At 51.3% G+C, this 13,858-nt stretch overlaps 1 protein-coding gene across 1 annotated transcript; it reads right to left on the bottom strand.

The window, feature by feature from the left end:
• Nucleotides 1-7,406: 7,406 nt before the first annotated feature.
• LOC100901899 (B-box type zinc finger protein ncl-1) lies at nt 7,407-11,344 on the bottom strand. The gene is made up of 5 exons (XM_029113123.1): nt 11,273-11,344; nt 10,922-11,194; nt 8,675-10,799; nt 8,161-8,418; nt 7,407-7,957 (listed from the first exon to the last, which is right to left on the bottom strand). Exons 1-5 carry the CDS (start codon nt 11,342-11,344, stop codon nt 7,734-7,736), a joined length of 2,952 nt encoding a protein of 983 aa, XP_028968956.1. The 3' UTR covers nt 7,407-7,733.
• Nucleotides 11,345-13,858: the final 2,514 nt, after the last annotated feature.

Here is a 13,858-nt window from a genome sequence, read left to right as displayed (position 1 = left end):
AGATAGCACATGACATTAGCGGGAAAGAATGGAGATCGGATCCTTCTCCCAAAGATCTACTTCCGCTAGCGAGGACGCATGATACTCACGAGGTCGGGAGAGAGCCTCAGTGTTCCTCAAAATTAGAATCGGACAACGGGGACGCGGTCTCGAGCCGCGAGGAAAATGAGTTCCGACCCGACAATCCTCAAGGTGTACGGGCATTGGATGTCGAGTCTTCCAAGCGGCCACTCTGTCGCTGTATCTTTCACTTAGCTGCGCTGTCTCCGACCGGCTCCGGAGCCAGCTGTCGTAGCCAGTCCCTCCGTTCGCTCGTTGGCTGACTCGCTTGTGGCTCCGATCGTTATTTGAGACTGAGCCAGTCAGCCAGCAAGCTAGCTAGCTAGCTAGCTGGCTAGTCAGTCGGACAGCCAAGCGGCCAGCAGCGGAGCAACCCTGTTCGCGAGGGGGCCAACGCCTCCTCCGGTTCACTCTCTGACTTACTGACAAACCGCTGCCTGGCTGGCTGCCTGTCGTTGTCGTCGTTGTTGTTGGTGTTGTCTGGCAGTCAGGCATTCGCCGTGTGTTCGATCGCACGGAGCAGAGCAACATCGAAACCTCTGTGTTCAGCGCAACAATGTGAATCAAACGATCTTCAGGAATTTATGAGCAAAGCCCGCGATGTCACGAGTTCCGATTGATCCGAATCGGGCGCGCCAATGACTGAGGATCATCTGACAGGACGAAACCTCTAAGCGCATTATTTCTGCTCCAGAGTCACTGGAGATCGCGAGAGAGGCGCAGTTCCAGAAGAATCGCATTTCGATTCGAAATCAGCGTTATAGCAAAAATTATTCGGAGTGCCGTATATCGAGTCCGGACTGCCTCCGCGGAGAGAATACGGCGTTCGCTGGGGACCAGAGGGTTTCTCCGAGACGAATATTTTTCCACAATTAGGGAGTTCTGAGCGTTCTCCAAGATCTAACTCTCAGATCACGGCAGTGCCACTTAGTGCCACCCGGAACCTCATTCATTTTCCCGAGGACGAAAGTTGGTCAACGGAATGAGCTCGGGAGCTGCGCATTAGCGTTCCTGCTTGTCTCTTCGGGAGAACCTACGCCTCCCGAGTTCTCGAGGCACGACCGGAGATTCCGGGCACCGAATGAGACGAGACGCAATTTTCCAATGATCTCATTTACAGAGGATAGAAACCCCTGATGCCATTCAACTAGATCACAGGGACGCTAGAGTATCGGCAGCAGAGCCGCTTCCTTCCTGTTTTCTGCCTCGAGTACTCCGATATGCTCTCTAAGCGGCCCCGATCGCATTCAGGACCGCAAGAATTAAAGATTGTCATCTATCATGCGGGAGGACCGACGAGCCGATCGAGCGATAGCAGCTGAGAGGATCCCACGGTTGAGACTGCGTGTCGAGGACGGCACCGAGAAAAAAAAATACTCTGAATGGCCGCGAGAATTTTCTCGACGATCTCAAGGAAGAAGCGATGGAGTAATGTTCGAGCCGATTGCTAGGTTGTCACATCGCCGGCTGACTGCCCGATGCCGCGAGGCTAGCTACGAGGGCGGGGTGAATCAGTATAGTAGCAGCGCGGTCGGGGAGGAGGGGGTAGCGTCCTTTTGATATCGCGCATGCGCTCCATGCCCCAAACACTACTGACCCTGAAATTCGGGCGTCCTTTCACCTCGAAAGACGACGTCCATGAAGGTAATTACGGGCTATCAGAACTACCTCTTCCGTATTTGCCGCCAGAGACGCGAAATCCCGTATGGATTACGGGACTCGCCTAGACGTCCGAAACTTCGTCCCCGCTCTTCCCTCCGACTTCCCACATCGTACTCCCTCGACGCCGAGGAGTTTTTTCCTCGAGCGACCGCGGGCAAGCGAAATTCCGCATGACAGAAGGCTCAGGGTCAAGAATTATCTACGATCTGCGGGGATCTCTCGTAAACCTCTGTCATATGACCAATTAAAGGGACTCACCATAAGATCAGTGTCGAGATGGCTCATCATTGCAAGTCCATCCATAGCAACTCAGTGGACAGGAGTTGAGGCTTTTCCCGCAGTAATAAACGACTCCACAGACGCAATTTCCGAGAACACTCGTATGCTTTCACTCACACTCGCACAATTTCCAACTAATAACAGTAATTGCCTCCACTGTTTTATTGCTTCACAATTGAGCACCAGTAGGAGCTGTCCAGTCAGTCGAGCAATCTGTCAATCGAGTCACAACCTTTGGAGGAATAAGTTAATCCAACGCTCGGGATCAGAAACGGAGTGCGGTGTGTTTCTCAATGATCTGCGTTTCTCCGATAGCCGTCCAGCCGCCGGGGCAGTCGTTGTCGTTGCCGTCTTCGTCGTGTGCTCCAACTCACAGAAAGAGAAAGAGATGACTAACTTGTCGGGTCAACTTGATTTCTGCGGAGCTTGAACAGACAGACAGACAACAAAACTGATCGACTGACTATCGGAATGACTTGCCTGAAAAAAATCAACGCCGCCCTTAGACGAGTGAAGAAAGCGCAAGAACTCCAAAGTTCGGACACCGACGTCGGGGAAAGTCGACAAACTCCGACAGCGCGGTTGTCATCACGGTCAGAAGCCAGAATAATCAAATAAGAGAAGCGAAAAATTCACGTACGCTCAGACACTGCGAAATAAGCGATCTTCGGCCCGGTCGTCCACTGCCGCTGTCGTTGCGTGAGTTTTCTCGTTGAAGCGTCGGCTTGCCGGCCGGTGGCCGATGCTTGCTTGGTCGCTTGCCTGCCTGCTTGCCAACAAACGCGTCAGCGGTGCTGGTGTGCAGCTGAGCAGGCCTCTCTTGAAGCGAGCCTGGATGCTTCTGCTCAGAGCCGCCAGCTCCCCTCCATCCGGCTCCAAAGCGAGCCTGCCATCCTACCAGCTAGCCAGTCTGCCTTGCCCGCTCACTCACTCGCTTGCCTGCCTGCCTGCCAACCACCGGAGGAACTGCTGCTGCTGCTGCTGTTCCTGCTGCTGCTGCGGCCGCTGCTGCTGTCAGGGGGTACAGGGAGAGGAGGATCGAGCAGGCAGCGAGCTAGGCAGTTGAAAGAGCGAGCTAGCGAAGCAGGCCGGCCGGCAGGCAGGCAAGCAAGCACGGGTGCTTCACCCACCCCACCAGAGAAGTTGTAGGAAGGAGGGAGGAGGTCATAGCTGAGCAGCTGACTCATTCCAACCAGTTCAGGACCGACCGAGTCAGGACGAGAAAAAGCGGGGCTCCAAATGAAAAAATATATAGATTATGCTCAAGTCCCCGTCCGCAGTCGCGGCCGGAGCCGCTTTTGGAACGATGAGCGCCAAATGCAGGGATTTACCGGCTCAGCGTCACAATTCTTCCAGTGGGGAGTTCAAGCTCGGGAGGTATTATTATTCCAGTGTGAAGCTCGAAAGGAATCGCATCAGATCGACATTCTACCGCAAATCCATGAAGAATGTATGGAGTAGATGTCGGAGGAATCGGCCCAGATGACCGGAATCGGGCCTCTGGTGAAACCCCTAGACCCTAGAGAACAGTACAGAGAGGAAGGCGGCGCAGCGATACTCTTCCATCCATTGAAGATTCCGTCGGTCCGGCCGTGTAGCTCGAACGGTCAACGGGAGAAGCAAGCTGATGGTCGTGTCGATCTCAGTCGCGGAGTTTACATCTTGAGTATTATTTTGGAAGCTCCGATCTTCTTCTCTCGTGAGCTGGAGCGTCGACCGCTTTCTCCCTCGTGATGACTCATTGAGCGAGTTGGTGGGACGAGCGCAGGGTTCTCGCCTGCCTGCCTGCTGGTCTGTCTGTAAGTCCTCGGGAGCGTCGAGTATGTGAGCGAGCTCGTGTCTAGCTCGACAAAAACAGCTAAAGCACCCTCTGGAGAAAGCAGCGCGCTGGAGTGACAGCGTACATAGAATCATCTGGTCATTCAGCCGAGCTGAGCGCCATCATGTAAGCGAACAAACTTCCGAAAATTACTGCCGTTGAGCGGTCACTACGATGGGAAGGTCCTCCGCTACCTCCGCTCCACTCTTCTGTACGAGCACCCTTTCTGGATCATCGAAGTCGTCGATGCGATAGGCCCACGGGAAGTTGATAACTTGATTCCTTTGCCTTCTCGGCCGATTCTTACGCGCAGAAGTAGTGATGACATTGGAAGAATCGGTCATCATTGCGTCGGAGATCCGAAACGGGGTCTCTCGAGAGAATTTTTCTCCAGATTCTCAAGGAAGTCAGCGCTGGCATCATTCATTATGAGGTTACGGGGGAGAGCTCCAACTGAGGAAGGAAATCGTCCGGTCCCCCTGGAAGTTTCCCGTTCGCGGAACACAAGGAACGCGGCAATGAAGTCGATGCTTCATGCGTGGCGAAAGGTTCATGAGTTCAAAGCCTCAGAGTCCTCACGGAATCTTTGATTTGACACCAATTACGAGCTCCCCTGGTCGAAGCAGACAATAATGCTTTATTTCAATACAACCTGAACTACCGATATCGATAGTCGAACTGTCATATTATTATTTCAATCAATGAGAATATCATATGGGATTCGGGATAAGAGCACAACAATCCGTAAAAACTAACACCAATATAAAATGGGTGGGTATGTAGGAAAACTGATGTCTGTCCATTAAATGAATCTAGCCTTCTCCCAGGTGGGCTCTGACGCTTCAAATCAGTATTGCGTCACTTGAAATCGAGGGTCTAGTCGCTCCATTCGTCTGCCCGCCTGATCGTCGGTAGAGCGGCGAGCAGAAGAATCTTGACCTCCTCTGGCTCTGACCACGCTGAGAGAGCAGATCGCGGAGCAAACTCTGTATGAATACTCCTCCTACTGTTTAACAGAAACTTACACGGGAGTCGCTATCTGCCACGCGGAGCTTTTGCACCTCGTGCATTTCTAAGCGTTTCTAAGATATCCCTGGACTGTAATCATCTCAAGCTTCCAAGAACGAACTCAGAAGCAGGGAACCCGCTCTGTTGATGAAGGCCATGAGGCGGATCAATCCAGGGACAACTGGTGCACGCATGTTTGGTTTGAGTGCGAGTAAACGACAGCATCATTGAACCGGTACACCGAAATCACCATAACTACCTTGTTTCAACGAAGATTCTCTATAATAGCTCGAATCCGTTCCCGAAGATTCACGGATATGAAATGTCTAACGATCCTTAACCATGGTGAAATAAATATGAATGCATACCGACCCGTAGCTGAAGTTTATCAATTTTGATCGATAGGCAACATGTTCGATCATGAAGCCGCGCAAACTCAGCCAGCACCTTCTTAAAGTTGATGAATACGCCAAAAAACCCTCATAATAGCAATGGTGATAATGGTATTCAAAATAAATGTATCCGTAATGATCGGTCAGGGATCGTGATCATGCACGCACTCGAAATCGCCCAACAGTATTCAGGCAAGAAACAGAAAAGATAACATAACGAGGAATGGCAAAGGCTGCCAAAAACCTAGTAGAACACACAACAATTGAGAAAGTAAGCAAAAAATCAACTATGGACAGCATCGTCTTCGACGTCGGTGAAATCATTCTTCATGATCAAAATTATCGTAGTCGTATTTTCCTATTCTCTCTTGCTGCTGTATGTTCCTTCGATCATCGTTGGTATTTCGTCGTTTCCGAGTATTCGGATCCTTGTCGTTCGTGAGATTACGACTCGTCAGGGAGCTTTTCGCGAAAAAAAGCTCCAAGCTCCAAATACGGTGAAAAAATCCTTCGGATCCTGGTCACTGTCCAGAGTGTTCGACTGAGGCCATACTACCACAAGGATTCAGACGAGACAGCGGAGAAGGAGTCAGAATCGTCTTTGCAGAAGAGACAACTGATCAGGAACAAGGAATCTACAGAGTTCTGAGGAACAGATATTCGCGCGATTCAAATATAATCGAATCCTTTCGAGGATCGATCGCTATCGTGACTGATACATACCAAGTATTCAGCGAGAATCAGTAGATATACAGCATGATTCACGCGGAACTCATCAGCCGTTGCTATTGCCGATGCTGCGAGGAGCGTTGCTGTGGTCGCCGAATGTGCGGAATGCTGCGAGCAGCTCCGGATAGGGAGCTTCTTCAACAACAGTAAATACAGTCGAGTCGAACTCGTGATTTTGTACATTTCTAGGTCGTGGTTTTTAACTACGAGCTACTCGTGTCCATGTCGGGAACAATTATTATTAGGGAGTGGAAGGGAACCGTGTCGAGATGACGGGCCTTCTCTCCTGGAAAATCCGTCACTTCAAGCTGGGGTCCGACCGATGGCATCGACAACCACAGCATCGACCATCGCGGCTCGAGCGCCAGAACCAGCTAATAGGCGCTGATAAAAAGTGACGTTTCGAGTTCCGCCGTCTCCGATGATAGTATATTCAGTCGATCGATCTCAACATTGTGAAGGAATTCTTTGGAGCCCCTAGATCGCCAAGAGAGCAGGCGCAACTCCAGTCAACATGAGTCGCAAACAGTTTCCGTGAGCGGCAACAATCCTTCAACATTTTCCCTGCTGGAGCAACAAGCAGCACCAGAGATTTTGGGGCTGAACAAGATCTGGATGTTCGTAGGGAGGAGATTGCGCAAATACTGACAGACGAAATGAAAGAGTAGGCACACGGCGTACACACAAACAGAAGGGGGACAGACAGGCAGACAGATTAATGTATATCGACTCTCTTTCAATCATCAGGAAAATTCCGGTGATGAGGGGGATATCGTCTCAGGAGTCTTCGAGTCAGTCGTAACATGATTCAGGTGGCTAAGAAAAAAGTAAAGAAATCGATTCAACTTCTAGGAACCATTCCGTCCGGCAACAACTTACTCCTTCGGCTATCCAACACCTGCTATCTGCTTCAGAACAATCAAACATCTGCACAGGACTCTCCTACATTCCTCGAGAGTCGTTCGGTGTTATTTGCATGTATATAAGGGTCTCGCATACGAGTAAAAGTTTCTATATGCTTGTTTGTTCAAAAATGAAAAATCAACCATCTGCTTCATTTTGGAATTGAGCAGCCACGATCGTGTATGTAGTAGCCTACAGAAGCCATCGAGCTCGTCTCAAGAAATCGTGGGAGCGGAATAATTGGGTAAAGAGGAATTCCTGCGGCTCGCCACCGAGCTGAAGATCAGCGCACCGACTCAAAGGGTCGACGCACTTCGTAGCCGAATGAGAGATTGTTCGTCATCATGATCGTCGTTCCCGACAACATGGTCAGCATTATCATCTTCGTCATTGACATCGCTCCGGAGGAAATCAAGAAGATCGTGAGGAATTGAGTGCAAAACTGTTCTTCACATCAATTGAGAAAAAAATAGTAGTTCAACGTTTCATATACGGCTTGCATCCTATTGCTTCCCCGAGCGCTCCCTCTCCATAGGTAGGGATGACAACAATCGCTCAGCGAGAGGGGGATAAGCTATTGGTCACTGACGACTTCGACGAATAACTTCACCCAGTGTCCGCTCCACCGCCTCAAATTCGCGTGAGGCAGCCCGAAAGCTCGAACAACTAAATCTATCGTATACTGCTGCATTTCGCAATGCAAGATATCAACTAATAAGGTAATAAAAGAGAAGGAGACACAGTCATTCAGACGTGCGTGGATGAAGATTGAGAGAGAATTCTCTACGTCGATCTTCCCAAGGTCGCACATCATCATCTGCGTAAACCAGCATAGATTCGGCAATCTTTCGTTGAGTTGAGAACTCGCACTAATCATCTACTTAAACAAGATACACCTGGAGGTAGCGATAGATGTACAGACGATAGTCCTTTGATGCGAGGACGACGCTGCCGTCGTTCATAAGCGCGACATCGAAGCATTGCGCATGTTTCACTTTCGACTCGAGAGCATTAACGAGCTGGCCATCTTGCGTAAAGATGGTTATGTTGAAGTTGTTGTGATTGTCCGCGACTAATATTTCACCCTGTTGGTTGATACAGACGCCTGAGCGGGACAGAGAGAAAGAGGATTTAGTACGGGTAGGACAGCGTAAACCTTGAAAATTCAGCATGCGCAAAGAATTCGCGAAACGACTGGCGTCACACACTCGAATGCCACCAGTATCGATGGAATTTCAAGTCAGAGATATCCGATCGAGTCTCTTGATTGACTGCCGGGTCAGAATCCTGTAGCACTGGCCTACTCACCAATGGGATAGTTGGTGATGCCTTCTCCTCCAATCTTCCGGAGGAATACGCCCTCATAGTTGAAAACTTTAACGCAGTGGGCGCGGTTATCAGAAATGAAAATCTCTTGTTTGTCATTCACAACGACGCCGTTCGGGAACTCGAGATGTTTTGAGCAACCGAATTTCGTGAGAACGTTTCCGTTCTGATCAAAGATCAAGACTCGCATCACTTTGCATTCAACCACAATAATGCGACCTTTGTTGTCCACGGTTATTCCTGAAAAACAAACACGCGACCACCGTGAGTTCACGAAGGATCACCGCAACGGTTCCCGAGATGAGTTCAATCCGATAGAATCAAACGATTGTAATTTCTACCAAATGCATGCGAGGTGATACAAATTCAATCGATCGATCGATCAATCAGCGCTCGGCTCGCTTGCTTGCTTATTCACCGACTGAATGACAGACTGACTAAACGACAGATCGATCATTAGAGAAAACGATCCACGGCTAGCTTTCATGCTACGTACCGCGTGGATGTTGCAAGATGTTGGCACCGAATTTGCGCACAAACTGTCCATACTGATTATACACTTGAATTTGATGGGTTGGACTGCGTTCCGTCACGATGATATCCCCTGAGGTTTTGACAACGGAAACTCTGTTCGGATAGAGCAGTTGACCGTCACGCTTGCCGCATTCTCCGAATTGGAACTTGAAATGACCCTCCTTATTGAAGATCTGGATCCGGTGGTTGTTGGTGTCGGCCACAATAATATCGTTCTGCGCGTTGACGGCCACGCCGGACGGCTCTGTGAACTGTCCCTCCATGACGCCGAACTCGCCGAACTTGCAATGGTAGATCATTTTCTGGCGCTTCAGTTGAGATTTGAGCGGGTAGGCTGGACTTTGCACGAACTTCGAGCTCAGGTCGACGGAATTTCCGCCGATCGAGTTCGAGGGGGTCAGGACCCCGCTGCCAACCACGGAGTTCATCCCGACCGAATCCGGTGTGAGCGGATAGTCGTTGACCGGGGAGACCGTGTTGCCCCCGGATGCGATGAGACTGGTGTTGAAAATGTCGCCGCAACCACCCGTCGACCATTTCTCGTACGGGTTGAGATCGAGAGAAGTTGAGAAAGGCCCTAGGCTGCTCGCAGACGAAAGGCGCTTCGTGAGAGTGTTCGAATCGAAGATCGTCGGATTACCGCCGGACATTGCGGTCGACGACAGAGTGTTACTGTACGTATTCGTGAGACACATTGAGCTGAGTGAGTTCATGTTGTTGGAGTTCGAGCAGTTGAACATCGAGTCCGAGGAAGCGAGATGATTTTGCTGGTTCGTTATCGCTGTCATTGTTGTCGATGAGGAGAGACCAAGAGAGTTGGAATTGAGAGAGTTGTTCATGTTGTTGTGATGGTTTTTGCTATTGTTGTTACTGCTATTATTGTTGCTGTTCATGAGACGTTCAGCACCGATGACACCCCCGGTTGGCCGGCCAATCGGAGCGATGGTCTTGGTCATTGAGGACGTGGTGATCGGGGACGACGTCAAAACCGACGACGAAGACGACGTTGGGATCGTTGTCGCTGAACTATCGATCGCGAGAATATTTTCTGATGCGTTCGCGTTTTTCGGACCGTTTTGGTTGCTGGCGGTGTCGCCATGCTGCTTAACGTAACCGAAGGTGACCCGAACCGCGGCTTGGATCGCCTGGTAGTTCGAAACGAACTCGAAGTCGGTGTTTTCCGCGCTATTGACATCCGGACGATACGACAGGATGGCCTGGAATTTGGAGTCGAGCAATTGCTTGAACAACATGATCTCAGTGTTGGATGAGAACTTGGTCAATCTCTCGACGAAATCCGACACGCGATTGATCTTATCGATGGCGTTCTGCACGTCTTTCTGTAGAGCACCAACGTTCATGACATTGGTTTCGTAGATACTCTCGAGATCTTTCAGCGTTTCAGCGCGCCTCTCGTCGAGCAGAGACTTGTAGAATTGGAAGGTCGCCCCGACTTCATCCTGAGCTTTGTGGTAGGCCACTTGGAGCTTGTCCTGAGTCTGTTCGATGGTTTTCATCGAGCTCTGCAGCTCTCGGCTCCTGACTCGACCCTTATCGACGAGATTCGTCAGGCTTTCGACGTGTTTGTGCGCAACGTCCACCAGCGGATCGTAGTCGTGCAAGCCCTTCGGGTGGTCGAGATGCGTGCATTCACCGCAGATAGGCAGGTTGCACGTGTGGCAGAAGAGGTTGAGGACTTCGTTCTTGTGGCGAGTGCAGTAGACGGGTTTTTCTCCCCCGCCCCCACCCCCGTCTGAGCTGCTCCCTCCACCGGCCGCACTGGAAGCGTCCTTGGAGTTCCTGAGCTCACATAATGTGCTGACTCGATGACCTTCGAAACAATGCATGAATTGATGGGCCATGACACAGTTCGGACAGAGGAAGTTGGCGCAGTCGAAACAGCGCGCAACTGCAGCGGACTCGCGGCTTCTGCACGATGTGCACGAATGCGACTCGCTGTCCAGCGCGGCGTTCTCGAGCATGTTCGAGACGGCATAGTCGCTCAAGAGACCCAATATTCCCGACGGCGGCAGATGAGTTTCACTCCCGCATTGAGGGCACTTGATTTCTTCATTCGATTCCTGTACCTGTAAGGAATGAGATCGTTTCCGTCAGCGACGAAGCTCTCGCACTACGAGCAAGGAGGTATTCGATCGAGAACGCCCATCACCGGAGGCATAAGGCGCCGAAGATCATTCTCCCAACTCACCTTTTCCAAGCAGGGCTGACAGAACGTGTGTAAACACGACAACACTTTCGGAATGGTGAAAGTGTCTTGACAGAGCCCACATTTGATCAGATTCGGATTATTCTCAACACAATGTGTCTGACGCGGCGCTTGCAATTGTTCACGGCTCGAAGAGATTGTTAGACCGTCGTTAAGCGACTCCCCCGTACCAAACGTGGGAGTTCCTGTTAGAGACGACGACGGCGAGTTCAGATTCGGCGAGCCCACGGAAGGGCTATCGATGGAGAGTTTACCCTGCAATTCACATTCTTCTTTGAGCAAAGTCGTCTCCTTACCCGTATTTCGATATCGCTCGGAAATTTTAGAAAGTACCTCTGCGGGACTACTCCGGTTGAAGTTGAGTGCTTCGAGGAAAGAAACGTCGATTCCTTCTTGCTCGGGCATTTTGGCAAGTGAAGACGTTCTGAATAGATTTAGAGACGAGGCCTTTCGGTCTCCCGCGGATGTCACTCAGCTTTGTCCTGGGATTCGCGAGTAAGGCTGCGGGAAGAAGAAGGATTTGAGTTTCCTCGAGCATTCCTCTACATGTTTCATCCAGGAAGCGGAGAAGCTCTGTCTGGACTGCCGACGACCAATTTTACGAAGTCCGAACTTTCAGGACCACGTGGTGTTCTATGAGAAGCATGGCCGTCCCGTTTCCTTATGAATTCACTCGAATGAGGAACTGCCTCGAACTCTCTGAGACATCGGCCCGGGGCCGATCCTCCGACCATGTAGGCATCGACACGCGAGGTGTCAGTCATTTCATGGGGCCGGTGGCAGCGCATACGGTTTTGGGAACTCGGACGTGTGCTTGAAGTTCGAGGAGATGTCGTCTTGCGGAAATGATGCAAGGAGGGAGGACCCCTGGCATTACTCAACAGGTTCATTGGATGGAGGGCAACGTCCTCGGTAGAGGGCGCTCCGACGCATCATTTACGCAGCTATATATAACCGTGCGGAGTGGAGTGCGGTGGGACGGGTTTCTCCGAACCGGCGGCATCTCGCCCCCATCCCGAAAGCGTCCCCATCTCCGGAGGAGAACTGAGCCCACCCCGCACTCACTACCCTCTCCACAGGAGGCAATAACCTCGACCGGCCTGAAGCTGACCGGGCAAGCAAGCAAGCGGGCAAACGGCGGGCGGGCGTCGCCCAGCGATTTTTCCCGTCGAGGTATCTGCGTGTTGGCAAATATGTTTGCATCAGCGACAGAATTGCGCTCTTCCGATCAGCATACATATCTGCGCGACACGAGAACGTTTTTTTTTTCAAACGCTTTTCTGCAGCGTTAAAAGCCGAAGTTCATCGTCCCTTTGTCTGTGGGTCAGTCATCCCGTCGGCTCGAGCGGTCGCCGCCGCTGGATCGGCACCATCTTCGGCCGCGATGACGATCCAGAAAGAGCTGGTTCTTCAAGAGGAACGGAGAGCCAGCCGGCTACCACTGCCAGCCGCAGCAGAAAAAAGCGGTGGTGGTGGTGGCAGCAGCAGCAGCGGCGGAGGCAACAGAATGGTTCATTGGCCACGCTTCTGAAGTTTAACGACCTCTGCGTTCGGCTTCTACCAACGTCTCGTTGTAATAGTATGGCGTGCTGTCGGTTATTCCCCGGCTCGGAATTTCTGGGTTTTGTAGTTTTGAGCCGAGCAAAAAGGACTCGGACGTTGAAGGGACGCTGTCCCCACCAAGTTGAGGGAGCATTCGCTTGGCGATTCAATTTCAAATTATTTTCTGTGGACACAGCAGAGAACTCCGGGCGCGAATTGAGATAATTATGGGCTGGAGTTTCACTCTCGATAAAAACTCACCAGATCCTCCAACCAAGAGATTTCGATTCTGACGCAGAATTTTCTCGAGGTTCGCGCACTCTCGTAGCACAGTATATTCTCGTCGAGATGGTTTGGCGGACTCACGTACTGACGGACGGACACACAACAACTGCAGCACAAGACTCGTTTATGTTCATATCAGTGATTGAAGCACAGTGCGAACACTAAAGCCGACCGGTAGCTGGACTGACATCGCTCACAAACTTCAACTACGGGCAGTACGGCTAGAACTTCTTTCGGACTACTTTGTTGTCACTGATGTTGTTGTCGTTGTTAGCGATATCGGGTGGTGTGGCAGCAACAGCGGCTCTGACGGCAGCAGCAATAGCAACGACGGCAGCAGCTACAACAACAACGCTCCGGACGAGTCAACGCGGGTCCCGTCAGAGAATCAGATTCAACGTTGCGCCGCCAATCTGGCCAAGACGAACGGACTCGGTGGATATCCAACAGGAGTATCGAACGCCTCTTCTGGTGGCAAAGCAATTATTCCATCAGTCGTCGCGACACCTGGTCGGAAGGAAACACTTTTCCACGAGTTCGGTCGGCAACAACAATAACAGAAATCAGCAGCCACTAATAGCCGTCAAAACCACGACCAATCTCGACTACCGCCACAACAATAATAACAACACGTCAGACAACAACACTCCCGCTCAGGACGCCTGCCGGCCGGCCGGTAGGTCGGTCAGTTACTGGGTGGACTGACCGAACGCTTCCTCTGCAGCAGCAAACTGTCAGAGCCGAACGACAGAAATGCAGGTGTTCACGTCCCGTCGACTTGGTGCAGCGGGTACTGCGACTCGACTTGCGGAGCGGGAACGACGTCTTCTCCCAACGAACGCTGGCTCCCGGCGACGTCGGGTCAACGACCGACTACCCTCACTGAGTCTCTTTCTCTCATTGGAGATGCGTCTCTCTCCCCTTCGTTGCCAACCTGCTAGTCAGACAGCGAGTCCGCCTGCCTACCATCCAAGCGAACGACCGAAAGACCGTCCCACCGACCGACCCACGAGCCAGCCATCGGACGAGCAATCCTCTGATCGAGCCATACTATTAGAAAACGAGGACTTTGCCGAATCCAATCGTTCTGCT

This window comes from Galendromus occidentalis, unplaced genomic scaffold (genome assembly GCF_000255335.2).
Source record: "Galendromus occidentalis unplaced genomic scaffold, Mocc_1.1 scf7180000076336, whole genome shotgun sequence".
NCBI classification, from domain to species: Eukaryota; Metazoa; Arthropoda; class Arachnida; order Mesostigmata; family Phytoseiidae; genus Galendromus; species Galendromus occidentalis.
The sequence above is the reverse complement of the archived record's forward strand: the minus strand, read 5'-3'. Positions and strand labels throughout refer to the sequence as shown.

Excerpts from the sequence above, each read along its gene's own strand:
- LOC100901899 (XM_029113123.1), bottom strand. The coding sequence starts at position 11,344 with ATGCCCGAGCAAGAAGGAATCGACGTTTCTTTCCTCGAAGCACTCAAC. Across the intron at positions 10,800-10,921 it reads GTCAGCCCTGCTTGGAAAAG|GTACAGGAATCGAATGAAGA; the intron begins GTGAGTTGGGAG and ends CATTCCTTACAG. Across the intron at positions 8,419-8,674 it reads CATCTTGCAACATCCACGCG|GAATAACCGTGGACAACAAA; the intron begins GTACGTAGCATG and ends TTTGTTTTTCAG.